Genomic DNA, 16,536 nt, shown 5'->3' with positions numbered 1-16,536 from the left:
TTTTTAGGTCCCCGGTTCACCCCGTTATCGCTTTAACATTTACTGAGTATGTATTAGTGTGTTTATTAAGGTCACCAAGTTCAGATCTCAACGCAGAAGCAGATCTTATGCATAGATTTCAGGAAAGAATCACACAACCACTTCTGTATTAATCAATTTATTACTAATTCAACCTCAACTATGATATAGTATGCGAACTCTCAATCCCGGAACGTCAACACGGCATCAATACAGTATCATCAACGATTGTCTGATTTCACTTTGACAACGGCACATGGATCCCGCATAACGCGATGGTTGTTAGTGAGAGAGAGAGTCGTTAAAATATGCAAATACTATGCTAAGAAAAACCTTAACGTTAATGAATGATTATACTCAATATTGTTCACGCAGTACCGCACTCCTTATTGATCATACGCAACCCTTATCACGTTGTTAGCACCTTGGGTCACGGGACAGTTGAATATTCTGTAGAGGATGCGAGTACGTGCGGCGATTATGACTGAAAGATACTTGAAAGATTGTACGGCGATAAAAAAAACACAATCAAAAACAGTTATTATTCTTAAAGACACCAATCTCAACAGATACATCGGCAGGTTATCTGACAACAGAATGGCTCGGAGTAAGGGCCTGCGACGGTGCTCCTTTCCCGAAGATCGTTATCTTATACCAAGTTTACTAATTGGGGACCAGATCACCTGATAAGGATCTGGTGGGCCACCACTCCCCACGTGAGCGTGGCTCGGCGGAAGGAGGTGCCAAGAATCAATTCGTATTGATGGATCTGTTGGGAATTTATGCGATTAAGAGTACAGCCCACTAAATATTAAAGATAAAAATTACGAATACACTTATAAACGACGGATGGCCATCACTCGGTCTCGTTGTGATGCCTTCACAGCCACGGATGGCTTATGGGTTCGAGTGTGTTTGAGTGGTAAGAGTTGTCTTGAATAGTCAGTGTTCGGAGTCGGTTCTTTATGTCAAACAGACGCCTGGTGGTCGTGTGGTGAGGGGGCGGTGCGCGTCATACGTATCAGTCGCTCCCCTGTCACCGTGGTGAACTGGTTCGGATGCCCGTTGATACGCTGTCGCAGTTCGGAACCCGGTCGGTAGGTGGCGCCCACAGCTCGCTCGCAGCGTGCAGTGTTGGGTCGTCGACCAGGGTGAGCACGGAGCCTCGTCGCCAAACCGCGACCCTCACCACTCCGGCGGCAGCAGAGACCTCCGACTCGGCAGAGGTTGACCCACGCAGGCCGAGTTGAGCTGTCAAGCGGGTCTTGCCCGCCTGCAGAGGAGATGGGGAGCCGCTTGAGTCGAGCCCCGAGAGCCGGCTCCGGTGAGCCGATCGAACTCGGCTGAGTCCCAGACGAGCTGAAGATGAGTCGAGCCGACCCGCTGGTCGCAGCTCGCTCCTGAGTCGACCCTCCCGGTCGAGCTGGTTTCCAATGCTCAGGGTCCTCTCTTTTATGCCGAAAAATCCCTTTTGGATCCTGCCCACAAGGCGGGGTTTCTTTCGATTTTTGCTGTGTCAGGATCTGTCTGTAGGTAGGTGTGTCCATGTGTGTGTCCGTACGTCCGTATGTCCTTGTGTGCATCACCCACGGTATATTCCGTTGTCATACTCCCTCCATAAAATCCACGAGCAAACAATCAGATGTTACAAATTGCCTCGAAGTCGTCTCTCTGTCTGGGTGCGATATTATCTCTTGTCTGGCCTTCTTCATGAACCAAAACACAGACGTTACAAATCGTCTCATAGGCGTCTTTGTCCGTGTTGCACGACCTGGAGGGAGGGGCAACACTCCCTCCGACCCTCACCGACGCACAAAGAAATGGTTAAAAAGTTTTAACATTTGTCCCTTACCATTTCACAGTTATGATTCTGTATGTAACCTAAGGTCTGTCGTTTCCCATCGTGGTGCTTGACTCAAGTGGAGGTGTTTCCCCGAGCGTATACACACTCCTATCCCGCGCTGCGGGGATACAAAGACGGCCGGGATCTCCCTTTCTCTCCGACCCTGGGTTTAACATCGCTCTTTTATTATGTATTTTATTTCGACCTGGTGGTGATTCATCCCGCATATGCTTCGGGTCGAGTTGTATAGAAAGTATTAAAGTATGGAAATAACATTTCATATCAATAACTTTAGCCTACCCTGTTGTTAAATTCCGACTTTAACGTTACTTTAATAGCAATACAGAATAATTGAGCTTTTTGTCTTAACTAGGCGAACGCGAACTTCTGGTGACCCCCGCAGCCGTGTTGTTCAGCTGAGTCTGCATCCTTGAGAGATACACAACACTCTTATTCTCGTCTCACTGTGGCCATCCAACCTTCTGCTCTGGGAGTGTTATTCTTAATCAGCTCCCTCCCCTGTGCACACAGCCTTGAGCTGACCCACTTCCTTGGCCTTTTTGGGTTTATCTTTGCTCCCTCAGCTGCAGGAGGACAAGGCGTATTTCTACCTCCTCCCTGTGTGCACGTGTTCCAACTAGCTCGAAATCCCTAAACACACAATCAGTGATGATTCCTGGCTTTCTGTGGTTGTGATTTAGACAAAGGCGCCTCTGCTTCCTTCCATTGCCTTTGAGTTGACACTGCCCTATTATTCGCCCATGTGCTGAGGTCATAGAATTCGTTTTGACTTCAGTAATATTAACATTCAGTATTGGATTAGCAAATGGGCAATGGTTCATTGATGTAGCTCGCAGCCTGGTCTCCAATTTGAGCGAGCGCGAGGATCGATAATTTAGCCTACTCTGTTGTTGAATTTCGAATTTTGACGTTACTTTAAAACCATGCAGGATGGTTGGGCTTTTTGCCTTAACTATGTCTGGCTGACTCTCCCACTGTCTCTGCCGCCTGCACGGGTGACATGTGCCCGTTCATCAGGCCTTATCTTTCCTTGAAGCAAGGTTGCAAATTCTGCCATCCTAGCCCTCCTCCAGTTCATTACTTAACAACCCCTGGTGTTTTGCAGTTTGCTGCGCTTTGGTGTGTTTTCATTCATTATAAAAAAACAAGTAAAAAGATAATATATAAAAATATCATCAAATATTATTAATATCAATTTTGGAAGAAGGGGTTAGTATACAACAACGCTCACACCAGCCACACACTGGTCGGGCCGCAGTGCGGTGCAGCAATTTAATTCGCGCTGCACGGCGGCAGAAACCCTACGAACCAAGATGATGTGAGATGCCGGAGAGTGCTTGTGTGGGTACAGTCTGTGCTCTTTGTGTGCTCGCGTGTGCAGAAGCATGTGCGTGTGCACGCTGCCTATGGATCAACCAAGGACATTGCCGTGTACAGCGCTCTGAACCTGGCCCCAAACCAGATCTACATTGTGGGCCGCCCCACCAAGAAATACCAGCACCTATGTCAGGTACGTTCCCACCACCCTGACAAGTGTTCATGTTTCTATGACAGACACCTTTACAATGAAAGGTTTTTAAAGTAATTTATCTGAACCCATTTCATTGCAGGATAATTAATTTAATGTAATATCAATGCGTGTCTTTCCACTGTTTGAATTTCTTTAACATAGTTATCTTTTTATCTGATTTTACTTCGGTTAATTTTGCTCTGATTTTTATTTTTTTCATTGTAACACAATGTTTTTATGTTATTTGTTTTGTCATGTTGCTGACCCAGGTGACTTATGAAACAGATGATGTCGATCTCTTGAGTTCTCCCCCAGTGAAGCGAAATAAACTTGGCTCTGCGCTCTGAACCTGCTGTCTCAAACATGCTCTTCGTGGGCTTCTCAGCGTCATGCCAGCATTCCCCATGACTTGCGTTGAGCTGTCCCTGCTCGCGGTGTGTACCCACAGTTCCTCGCCGACGGATATGCAGCACACCTGGCACAGCTGGAATACCACCACCGCTCGCGGCCAGCCAAGAGCAACGCGCGCATGGTGCTGCGCAAGGGCAGCTTCGGGTTGCCAGGCCAGTGCGACGCCTTTAGAAAGCGTGGTCACCTGCGCCGAGCCGTATCTGTTCACCAGGCCGCTGGGGTTGGCGGGGTCGCCGGACCCGTGGTGCCGGGAGTGCCGGCAACCCCGGGGGCTGGGAAGGCGCCACCCGAACGCGCGCTGAGCCAGAGCGAGCCGGAGCGAGAACAGAAGGAGCGCGTGACAGCACGGAGCATGAGCATCGTGGCCGCGGGTTGCTGGAGCAAATCGTCCGGACCTGCAGGGAGCGGCACAGGACCACCGGGGGCGGCCGGAGGGCCCAGGCTGGAGAGCAGCGTTTAAGCAGGGGAGTACATGGTGAACGGATGGGCTGGGGAGCTGTGGAGGTATTTCAGTAGATCTGTGCTGCTGTGATGCAGGTAAATGAGTGCTTTTGTCGCATGGATAGGAGCCAAAATCACAAAGCATAGGAACCACTTTATTGTCTTTACGTTGGGCTGGAAGCACGTTGCACTGGGAACATTTAAATTGAGAACTCTGGTAGTAGAATGCTCCTCACGCATGGTGTTTTGCAGAACTTGATGTCTGCAATGGATCCGTCGCTCTTACACAGCAGTACATTCCTCTCTGTGACCGTGACCACTAACGATGTCATGTTAGCACGACAAACTCGTGACATTACAAATTTATTTATGGTTTATATACAATCTTTTTTAAAGCCAGTACATTGAAGGATTCAGAAACGTGCGTGGAGAATGAAGGTTTTTAGACTCATGGAGCCTCGTTACATGGACTCAGAAGACACGCGGTACCATGGAGCCAGCCCAGTGGCACTGTGGGGGCAGAGTGGGGGAAGGAGGGAGTGGTGGGTCACTGTCGCATGTTGCCGTGATGATGATCTGCTGCCTGGGAGGAGGTGTTGGGGCGGTCTCTCTCGTGAAATAGTCCCCGGTTAGAAGTCCAGTACTGTATTCAATAACTATATTCTGATGTCCAATGAGAGTAAAAGTGAATTAGTCATGCTTCTTGCGCGAGTTCTATCTCTTGTGTTTGAATATTTGATGACAGCTGAAAGTATTTACGCGACGCTGCCAGTCCCTCGTGATGATGTCGCAAAACTCCGAGTCTTTAAATATGGGAGATGGTTTTGGTGTTGGGAGAAAAACAATCGAGTTCACTTGGCGTTCCATCTTCAAGGTCACCCCAAAGGAACAAGTTGGCTTGGTGTGTATAGTTCGTGTCTGCACTCGGTAGACTCATTTGGCAGAATACGTGAATGTGGACGTGAACTGATTTTTGGATAGAACAGAGATGCAAAACTATATGGCTACCGGTGTACGAGACCGCAAAGTTAATGGTAAACATCAAGAGTAATTTCCCAACACCATATACTACAGCCTACATGTTATACATACTATATATATGTGTGTGAGATTATATATAGTAACCCGTATAAGCGCGTACGTGTACAGTTTATGCGCTTCAACCTCTTAACGAACGATTCTGCGCAGCCCGATCACCTGGATCCAATTTGCATGGCACCTGCAGGAGCATACCTCGTATGGGGTAATGACGGGTTTGACATTTTTAAAGTTTTATATCATATAATCTCCGTTTTCTATTATTATTGTCACTAATGTCATTATGTTGCATCAATACCATGGTTTGCGTAAAGTATAATTGTATATACGCGTAGTGTGCACGGTGCAGCGGGGCGAGCGCCAGGGTGCGGCGGCCACTGCCGTCCAGACTCCTGCCCAGGACCCTGCACGCGGTCGCGAGCCATCGGCGCTCGACGCCGCCCGTGCCGTTGCCGCTCGATCGGCCCTCTCGGCGTGCGTGAAGGAGGACGTGGCCAGGTCACAGTGTGCACGAGAATGGGCCCCGGTGTGCACTCATGTCGTGATTTAATTTTAAAATATCTGCATCTCTTAAGTTAACTACTGTGTAATGAGCATGACCTGCTACGAGTCAAGGTGATGTTTCCCAAAAGCTCAAATTCACGCGTACTCGTTAAAACACAGTCACTACTCGTTTTGGGGTTTTTGTAAAAATACAGTAAAATGGAAATGTTTGGTTGACGCGTATTCACTTTCTGCACGTTGCCAAAAAATGTTGCCCATTACAGCAAAGCAGCCAGTGCAGTTGCTGCACGTATTGCGTTCACGAATTGACGACAATTGTGTCATTCTCTGTCTGCAAGAGCATGAGAAAAAAATATCCTGCATTTCTTTGCAATGAAAATGCCTCGTCACGTTTGTAGAATAAAAATACACGATTGTGTAAAAACGGTGATAAATTGGAGCATTTATCTTAACCAGTCAAATTATGGTCAAAATGTGTAAAATCTAAACTACCAAAAATGGTCACCGTACATTTAGGCAGTGCTGGGCATATGCAGTGTGGCGTGTGTACACATGCAACACTACTGGTGTGCACGGTGGAGACGTCCCTTTTTGTGTCATGTGGCCACACGACTCATCGCTGAGCGTCTGAACAATAAGAATCTCCTGCCAATGGGGGCAGCTGGCATTGTAACCGCCGAGTCCGGTTCGAGCCATGGGACAGATGGCAATGCGACAGAAACAGGTGGGGAGCCCAGCCGTGTTCTTCATGGCAAAAGATGGAATTGTTCCATTCTGCAACTGCCTCGTGTGGAAACCGATTACCTTGGTGCGTTCTGTTTTCTAGTCCACCCACCCCACTCGCGGTTATTTATTATGCTGCTGTCATCTTGTGAGTTGTGTGTAAAATGTCAGGCTTCGTCGTATTGAATTTGCCAAATAACACTCCATGAGGAAATGGTGACCATCAGCGCAGTCTGAGGCCCAACAATAGCCATTGGAGAGATGTTATTTAGCTCAGGGTGCAAATACCTTGACGGGAAACGTGTTCTATCGTCGACCACTTGCTCTTTCATTGCCGCTGCTTTCTGGAAACGCGTCGCGATGGTCGTCTTCTGGCTCATCGTCCTGACATTCCTCCTCTGTATGTTAGCATTCATTACGTCAATGTTTATGCAGTTTCAGTTGCAATGGTAAATATTGAGGGACAATACTCTTAAAAGTATCCCAGTTCCAGCATGTGTGTGTGGTTGTGTTTGTTAGGGCCAGTATTATTTCAGGTTCCTCACCAAGGCCGCCGCAGTCGGCTTTCTTCTTGTCAGCAATGTGCAATAGTAGCCCGCTTTGGGCGGTACAGACGCATTCGCCTGTTGGGATCTTTGTTCCCTCCGGATGCATCTGCAATGATTACAAATTGGATTTTATTGAATGGCTCTGCACACCTGACCACATTTTATATTCGATTGCTTGTGATGGTTTGAAAGTTATTATATATTAAGTGTTTATTTTTCATACCCGACAACCCCTCTGAGCAACACGGGCCTGACTGTCCCTTTTAAACCCGTAAAGGTTCATTGGACACTTTTGCTCTTATGGAAACTGACGAAAGGGAATTCCTATGCTGAGTAAAGCTAGTTCTTGTTGTCTCGGCAACTATAGCATAAGCAACTGTATATCCTGCAGAGGTATATTTTAATAGTTTTATATGTTATGCATGCCCCATGTTAATTTACTGTCAAATGATGTTTTAAAAAGTCACGTGTTGATGATGAACCTTCACAATGCTGAGGGTGGTGGAGGCCGGGAGCGGAACAGGTCTGGATCTGACCTGCGTGGAAGTGACATCTCGGTGAACTCCACCTGTCGGCATTGGCGATTTCCCTGGTTTGTCGAACCGTAGTACTTAAGAGTGCTCATGCGACGTAGTAACATTTTGTTTGATACCCTTATGCAAGCCATTAGTGGAGTGCTGGTCGTGCATGTGCAAGTGCCCTGACGCCATGGGCAGGTTTACCCACTGGCCAGCACATGCCGGCATGTCAACCTTGTTGGGCGGTGTGGCCGCCACACTTGTGTGTGTGTGTAAATATCGCTTACACTATTTAATGCTGCATTAAATGTCATGTGGTCAACGATGGCCGTGTCACGTTTATTTCGCGTCCCCTGAGCGCCTTTCTTCTCTGCAACCGCACGCACACAACGTGGTGGGCCTTGGCGAGATTCACGTTCGCAGCGAGGTGGGGGTCAGGTCCCCGTGGTCAACACTGACCTCCCCGTGGGCCACGCCGTGAGGTTCACACCGTGAGGTCCCCGTGGCCAAGGTCCCCGTGGTGCGGCACTTGAGAGGTCCCCTAAACCTCATCGCCGCTGTTCCACGTGGGGCACACGTCACGTGGCACGTCACGTGGGGCACACGTGATGTGGACCCCGCGTGGCCCGCGTGGCGTCTCAGGGGTAACGAGCTCGCGTCTACGTTAAGCGCAATTAATAATCATTGTAGTTTCAGAGAATTGTGTTAAAACGACTTGGTGATAAACCGCATTGTACAATTAGTATGAAACCCCGTTAAGCGGCAAGCGGCGTTGATCGTGCGGAGTTTGAAGTTGACGCAGCCCGCGCCTCGCAACGAAGCTGCCTCGCGACCCGCGGAGTCGCCGCGGGGCTGAGGGAGGCCGCAGAGCGCCGCGTTGGGTTCACGTGTCGATGTCGATCCTTGTAATGGGGGCACAAGGGGGACACGAAGGCTTTCGCGACCAATGTCCATAATGCAGGGAGGGTTCTTGTGTTTATATTTACTCGCTCTAACACCCCCCCCCCTCTAGTATAAATACGCGGCCCTGCAGCCACACGGGGCGCTGCGGCACTGCACGCGGTCGCCCTCTGTGTGTGTGACGGGTTCGTTCGTCTTTATTATCACTTAGCTGTCTTTGTTACTTAGTTTGTCTTTATTATCACTTAGTTTGCCTTTATCATCACTTAGCTTGTCTTTATTATCACGTCGCTTGTTTCCGCGGGAAAACTTGAGACTTTCCTCAGGAGGATCCTGCCAAGTGGTCGCACTAGGGGCGACATTGATCCTATGTGTTATCCCAATTGAGTAATCTGTAGGTATTTGTGCCATTACATTATATATATGTGTGTGTGTTTCGCTGTGTGAGGAAACCCACGCAGAACAGGGGTAGAGAACATAAACTCCAAGTGAAGTGTTCATTTAACTCCTATTGAGACCGTCATTGCAGGAAGGATGTGCTGTGGATCGCTGCCCAGCCAACGCGTCGTGTGGTCGTGGTGGTGTTGGTGTTAGTTGGTGCTACTAAGACTGCCCTCCTCACGCTGCTGGCAGAATGCAGAGCGCCGCCTTCCGCGAGTTCGAGGGGAAGGAGCTGAGCCGCCTCCGGAGATGGCTCCCGTTCCTGAGAAGACCCCAGCTGCGAGCTCGGCTCCGCCTGGCTTGGCGCGCCCGCGAGGAGGCGGCCCGAGAGGCGGCCCTCTCCTCCACCGGCTCACGCGAACCCCGCCGGTGGGTGAGCTCGTGGCGGCTGCGTGGGGTCCGCGAATTGGCTCTCGTGTCCAGGTGGGAAGAAAGAATTGAGTTGTACTGAGATCGAGTTCCGGTCCTGTGTGTTGAACTCTATTACAGTTTACTAAGACCGAGGCTAACTGAAAGTTGTGTCTGGGTTTGGTCTGCATTAGAAAAGGTGGCAAAGCTAACACTGCAAATTCCCATAAAACACTTGTTTTAAAATATGCATATTCTTTGGGTCTTTCGGTCTTTCGGTAAAGTCGCGTAGATTGGTTCAAAGAAAATAACAAAAAACCACGACGTTTCAACACAAGCGGTCGTCTTGTTGCGGTCAAAACGTAGTGTTTTGTTATTTCCTTTTAACCGATCTACGTGAATTTACCGAAAGACCCAAAGAATATGAATTGCTGCAGTAACGAAAGCTTCAAGTCAAGATTTAAAATATACATTTCAATCACATTTACAATTCAACTTGTTTTTCTACAATGAGAGTTTTCTCTTTTTCTGTACATAATCATAAAGATCAACAATCAAGAACACCTCACCGGCGGTGGCACAGGCTTTCCTGGAGCTGGACGAGAAAGAGTGTGGTAAAAAGTCACTGGCCACCTCGACCTGTACAAACACGGCCATGAATACACCCTTCAGTTTCGAGGAAGATGAAAATAATGTCCCAGTGATAGATCTTCCAACAAGAGTTAAAAGGGCCATGAGGAATCATGACGAAGTTTCCTCCGAAAATGAAAAAATAGGGACTGCAAACTTTGAAAATGGTAAATTCACAAGAAAGTTCCACAACTGCAGAATGCAAATGGATGCAGGTTTGCATACTATGGACGTGAATGCCGATGTGAGTAATCTGATGAAAAGCCAACTGGGGGAAATGCAAAAGAGAAAACCAGTGCGTATAGTTCATAAAGGGGCTGGACAGATGTATTCTGAGCGTCACCTCAAAAAACAATCAATTCTTATCACTCGTTCACCAAAAGTGACTCGTAAAGATATAGAACTTAAAACGCAATATTACAATCAGCTTTTTCAGGAAGATTCAAAAATATGTCATGAAACGAGCAATAATGATGAAAGTAACTCTGTTCCTTTTCATAATGAGATCCAAACAGGTCAGGATAAAAAACATAACATCAGTGAGCAAGACGAGGTGTGTGAGGCAGCAGAAGGTGACAGTGGACTGTGTGAGGTGGCCAGGCTCTGCGGAGATGTGACAGAAGATGAGGATTTTAAAAGAGAAACATCACAGGACAGAAAGAACCAAGGGTACCAGAAAGATACTATCCTGCAAGCCACAGAGATGATTCCTGGTGGGTTCTTCGAAAAGCAGATGCGGTGTACTGACCGGGAACACACACAGGCGCCTTGGGATACATGCGAAACTCTGATAGGTCCGGACCAAGACAGTTGCAATTATTTTCTTCATGGACAGTGTGCAGAAACGTGCAATGCAGATGATTCAAACATGGACATAGACTCCCAGAGCTCTAATTTCTCCACGACAGACTCAGACGTAAGTGATACAGGAGTATTTCATTTATTAAATGAATTTCAACTATACATCCATTTAAGTACTGAAATTTGATCACTAAATACTCGTCGCCTGTATGCATAACATCTAAAGCTATACACATTAAAATCTTTACTTTAATTGCTTTCATGTTAGTGTACGAATGACTATTTACATTTACTTTACCAGTCGCATACGGAAGATGTTCGGGAAGTGGACAAAGAGAACCAAGGCTTGGAAGAGTTTAAAGAAATCAAAGAGCACATGGATGACTGGGTGCCTTGGGAAAATGAGACATACGAAGTGGAACATGATGTGGTAACAAAGTACTGCAACTGTTGACATAACACAATCAGCACATTTTCTATTCAAGTCAAAAGAACAATACTGTAATGACGTTTAAGGGAAAGGAGTGACTAACATTTCAATATATCATTGATACAATTGTATATTTGCTTTGGTACGTAGACAATCACCATTTAATTCACAGTATCTTCATGAGAGCTGCCGTGGTGTAATGGTTTGTTCACTGGTTTTACAAAAAAGAGGTTATTGGTTAAATTCCTTATTTTAGTGCTTTTTCAGGAAGATTAAAAAATATGTCATGAAACGAGCAATAATGATAAAAGTAACTCTGTTCCTTTTCATAATGAGATCCAAACAGGTCAGGATAAAAAACATAACATCAGTGAGCAAGACGAGGTGTGTGAGGCAGCAGAAGGTGACAGTGGACTGCTTCAGGTGGCCAGGCACTGCGGAGATGTGACAGAAGATGAGGATTTTAAAAGAGAAACATCACAGGATAGAAAGAACCAAGGGTACCAGAAAGATACTATCCTGCAAGCCACAGAAATGATTCCTGGTGGGTTCTTCGAAAAGCAGATGCGGTGTACTGACCGGGAACACACACAGGCGCCTTGGGATACATGTGAGACTCTGATAGGTCCGGACCAGGACAGTTGCAATTATTTTCTTCATGGACAGTGTGCAGAAACATGCAATGCAGATGATTCAAACATGGACATAGACTCCCAGAGCTCTAATTTCTCCACGACAGACTCAGACGTAAGTGATACAGGAGTTTTTCATTTTGTTAAATGAATTTCAACTATACATCCATTTAAGTACTGAAATTTTATCACTAAATACTTGTCGCCTGTATGCACAACATCTAAAGCTATACACATTAAAATCCTTACTTTAATTGCTTTCATGTTAGTGTACGAATGACTGTTTACATTAACTTTACCAGTCGCATGTGGAAGATGTTCGGGAAGTGGACAAAGAGAACCAAGGCTTGGAAGAGTTTAAAGAAATCAAAGAGCACATGGATGACTGGGTGCCTTGGGAAAATGAGACGCACGAAGTGGAACATGATGTGGTAACAAAGTACTGCAACTGTTGACATAACACAATCAGCAAATTTTCTATTCAAGTCAAAAGTACAATACTGTAATGACGTTTAAGGGAAAGGCGTGACTAACTATTCAACATATCATTGATACAATTGTATATTTGCTTTGGTACGTATACACTCACCATTTAATTCACAGTATCTTCATGAGAGCTGCCGTGGTGTAATGGTTTGTTCACTGGTTTTACAAAAAAGAGGTTATCGGCTAAATTTCTTATTCTGGTGTGGCAGTTTAAACAATGGGCCAAGTTTATTAAGATCTACCCACTGCCTCTGTCGACCCAGTCGTCTAAATGGGTTCCCCACAGTCGATTAGGTAAGGTATAGTAGGTACTCCCACTTCCTTTAACACGTCTGGTCAGCGTGGAAGAGTAGACCAACTGCCCTCTAGTGGAGGCTCTTCCACCAGCAGAACTGTCCCTTTAACTTTTACCTTCATGAATTATATAGAAAAAAACATTAACATTTAACCGTTCGTGTGTGTAAACATGATTTCATAGCAGTGGCAAAAGCTGGATGAAGGAAAGAACGAGTGGAGGATTTTGATCGATCTCTTTAGTGACGTCAAATCCGTGCATACGGCGACCGGTAAGCAGAGAATTGGGTGCGATGTCCACATTTTCTGAGAAACTTCTGAGTAATCTCATGTTCTATTAAAACTGAGTGGGAAGTCCGGTACGATTAAGGAGGAGGACTATGTAACAATATCACCATGAGCATTGACGTATTATTCACGATAATTTTGAAGACTTCGTTATTTGTACTTTAGTACAGTAATTGCATCAATTCGAGCCCAATGCATTATTGAGTTCACTCGAAATTAGTCCTAATGTCATGTTCTGTAGAGCGCTCTGAAATATACCACATTCCTGCCCCAAGATATACTATAAGGGATTTGTGTACATATTCTGAAACCTCAATTTTATATTCTTTGGGTCTTTCGGTAAAGTCACGTAGATAGAAAAAATTATAACAAAAATAATTAAAATGTGTTGCGATCGAAACGTGATATTTTGTATTCACTTTATTTTCATTTTAAATTTTTTCTCATTTTTTCTATCTACGTGACTTTACCGAAAGACCCAAAGAATATGAATTCCTGCAGTAACGAAAGCTGTAAGTCAAGACTCATAATTTTATTTTCGTACGTATGATAGGGATTTCAACAAATGTTTCACATTCATGTATATTTGTGTGTATTCATGTCAGCGACATCGGCATATGAATCAGAGGAAGAGCAGACAGAGGAGAATCCTGGAGCCTTGGAATTATTGTGGGACGTGGCAGAGACTGAGACGACATGACGAGACACTTTGTTCCCTCCGTGATCAAACTCACGTCAGCATTTGTGTTCATTGCTCTCGTTTAAATATTGTGACACGTTTTTGAAAGTTTAGTTTTTTCTTAACATTGCAAGTGTCAGTGTTGTAATATTACGGAATAACCGTCATTGTTAAATTGTCACTGCTGAAATATTTAAGCCAGTGGTGTAGCGAATTCATTTGGAATTCATAGAAAACCAAATTTTATCCTGCAACGATAATACGTAAAACGAGTGTGCTGTACTTGACAGTATACTCCACTGGTCTGCTTTGATTCTACTGGTCTGCAAAGAACACAACACATGAATTGTGTACACTTACATCTATAATACTATCTATCAAAAATAGTTTGATCTCATGAGAGGTACACGAGATGGTTAATATTTATTTTCACTTAAACTTATACCTTTACATTTCCAATCCCATAAAAAAAGCGTACATTTGCTCTGAATATATGTGGTAAATTTCATCTCCTTGTCTGACTCCCTTTCAAGGATGTGTTGTCTTCATACAACCTTAGTGCAGCTATTATATATTTGTAAATTGGTTTAATTGTAAACATGTTTATTTACACCTTGGTTTCTGAGAGCTTGGATGACTGCGTACATTTACACAAAGTAAAATTGCCTCTAGTCTGCAAAGGTGTAGGCACAATGATATTTGATATTCCTTTGACTTTTACACCATCTGGTTGTCTACAGAAGAAAGTTTTCAATCATTGCATATTACCTTGTGACACGTGGATGGGAAACATGGGCACTGACAAAGCAGCATGGAGAAATTAATGATTGGAATTTCACTGAAACAGATAAACTCACTGATCAGAGAGCAGACACAAGTTAGAGCCATAATTCTGATTTAATAACAGTTCCCTAGGCCAGGACACGGTGCTCTGGAAGGCGTGATGGCCAGTGGTCGAAACTAAGGACTGGCATTCAAATGAGCGAACACGTTCGAGAGAATGACTGCTGTTGAGATGGAGCAATGACATGAGCACGTGTGCGAGATGGATTGCTGCATCGGGATGAGGACCGCTTGGAGAGAAATGCATCCAGCAGTGGATATAGCGTGGTTGCTGATTGGAGGTACTGCACGTGGAGTTGCAATACAGCTGATCCAATTGGTGTGGATAAGTGAACATTGCGTATGGGTCAATACCCGAGCCGTGTACATATTTCTAGATTCTAGATTTGAAGCTTTCGTGACTGCAAAGATTCATATTCGTAGGTTTTTTCGGTAAAGTCACGTAGGTAAAACATCAAAATTTATGAAAATAAAACAAAAATCACGACGTTTCGGAGGCAACACAAGTCTCCGTCATCAGGTGGGACCGTCACAGCCGAATTAGCTGCATCAAGTGAGGCAATGATTCAAGATGTAATCCCTTATAAGCAAGTTGAAGGGGGGAGGAGAGGGGGGGGGGAGCTCATCAGAATGTTAGCACAACTCATCGGGAGGGGGAGGGGACCAAAAAATTGAACGACGGCTTGGACGCGGTTGCTGCTGCACACGCCAACACAATGGACAGAGAGGGGGAGGGGAGGTCTGATACACATGATAGACAAAAGAACGAAAATGCCCATGTTTATACCAATGCTGGCTGAACAATGAAGAGAGTACTGTTAAAAAAATGTTTTAACAGTAGGGATTACATCTTGAATCATTGCCTCACTTGATGCAGCTAATTCGGCTGTGACGGTCCCACCTGATGACGGAGACTTGTGTTGCCTTCGAAACGTCGTGATTTTTGTTTTATTTTATTTTCATTAATTTTGATGTTTTACCTACGTGACTTTACCGAAAAAACCTAAGAATATATTTCTAGATTTGAAGCTTTCGTGACTGCAAGGATTCATATTCTTAGGTTTTTTCGGTAAAGTCACGTAGGTAAAAAATTAATAAAAGTAGACTGCCTTCGGATGGTCTGGGCTCATGGAGAATGCAAAGTATTGAACCACCAGGCTCGAATACATTTGAGTCATGAGAGATGTGTGCAGTACATAAGAGGGAGGTCAAATCACTTTACAGCGTTTTGGACTTGCAGCGTTTTAACGTTCCCAAGTGTTTCGATTTAAAGCTTTCGTGACTGCAGGGATTCATCTTCTTGGTTTTTTCGGTAAAGTCACGTAGAAGGGAAGTAATAAAAGAATAAAAATAAAACATAGTGTAAATGCGTTTGGTATTACCTTAGAGTCGCGGCATCTCTTCAGAAAGGTGAGAATCCCTGCAGTCACGAAAGCTTTAAATCGAAATTTAACCGCCTCTACGGGAGGGTTTCCACATAACTTTGAGATCCTTCAACAAGCTCCGTGATAAGAAGGCTCAGCTAATCGAGTCTCTCACCTTTCTGAAGAGATGCCGCGACTCTAAGGTAATACCGAACGCATTTACACTATGTTTTATTTTTATTTTATTACTTCCCTTCTACGTGACTTTACCGAAAAAACCAAGAAGATGATTCCCAAGTGTTGTAGAGATTATTGTTTTATTATCGAGCCCGGTGATCAAGGGGAAGAGAAGACCTAAGGCCATATGGTGGGAGACTTGTTGGGGCAGATTTTTGGGTTCACAAGTCAACTGCAGTAGCTGCGGGATTTGGCGGAGGATCGAGGTGTGGTGGCATCATCGATCTTGGCGCCACGATAACTTGCTGGTGATGGTGGTGGTGATCTTTGACGTCGCTATGAATAATACCTGGGGGGTTACATAAGTGGCCAGTGGGAGGCACGAGAGCGCTTCTGTGTGAAATCCCGTGCCAACTTGCCATTTCTGTTCTGAGAGCGATTACAGCCTGCAACCTGCTTCCCTGTCACTCGAACCAATTGGGCCCCGTAATCATCGACGCGTGGGTGCAATCGTTTTTAGTTAAATGCGACTCAATTGCTCCCTTGAGACAGAGCATCTCGTTTGCAAGGGCAGGTCGGGGACGCACAATTCGCAGTGCTGCAGTTGTACTGCAGGGAGCGTGTTGTGTGCTGCAGGGAGGAGCGTGT

At 45.4% G+C, this 16,536-nt stretch overlaps 1 protein-coding gene across 2 annotated transcripts in view; it reads left to right on the top strand.

The window, feature by feature from the left end:
• LOC144719295 (membrane-associated phosphatidylinositol transfer protein 2-like) overlaps window positions 1-7,897 on the top strand; it is a 48,970-nt gene extending 41,073 nt beyond the window's left edge. For both annotated transcript variants that reach the window (XM_078595113.1, XM_078595112.1), the window contains 2 exons: window positions 3,264-3,392; window positions 3,841-7,897. In XM_078595113.1, coding sequence (XP_078451239.1) covers window positions 3,264-3,392; window positions 3,841-4,263 — 552 coding nt within the window. In that variant the 3' untranslated portion in view covers window positions 4,264-7,897. The remainder of the gene's footprint in view (window positions 1-3,263; window positions 3,393-3,840) is intronic.
• Window positions 7,898-16,536: the final 8,639 nt, after the last annotated feature.

The sequence above is a fragment of the Lampetra planeri genome, chromosome 6, assembly GCF_965212315.1.
Source record: "Lampetra planeri chromosome 6, kcLamPlan1.2.h2, whole genome shotgun sequence".
NCBI lineage: Eukaryota > Metazoa > Chordata > Hyperoartia > Petromyzontiformes > Petromyzontidae > Lampetra > Lampetra planeri.
This window is presented reverse-complemented; position numbering and strand designations above follow the sequence as displayed.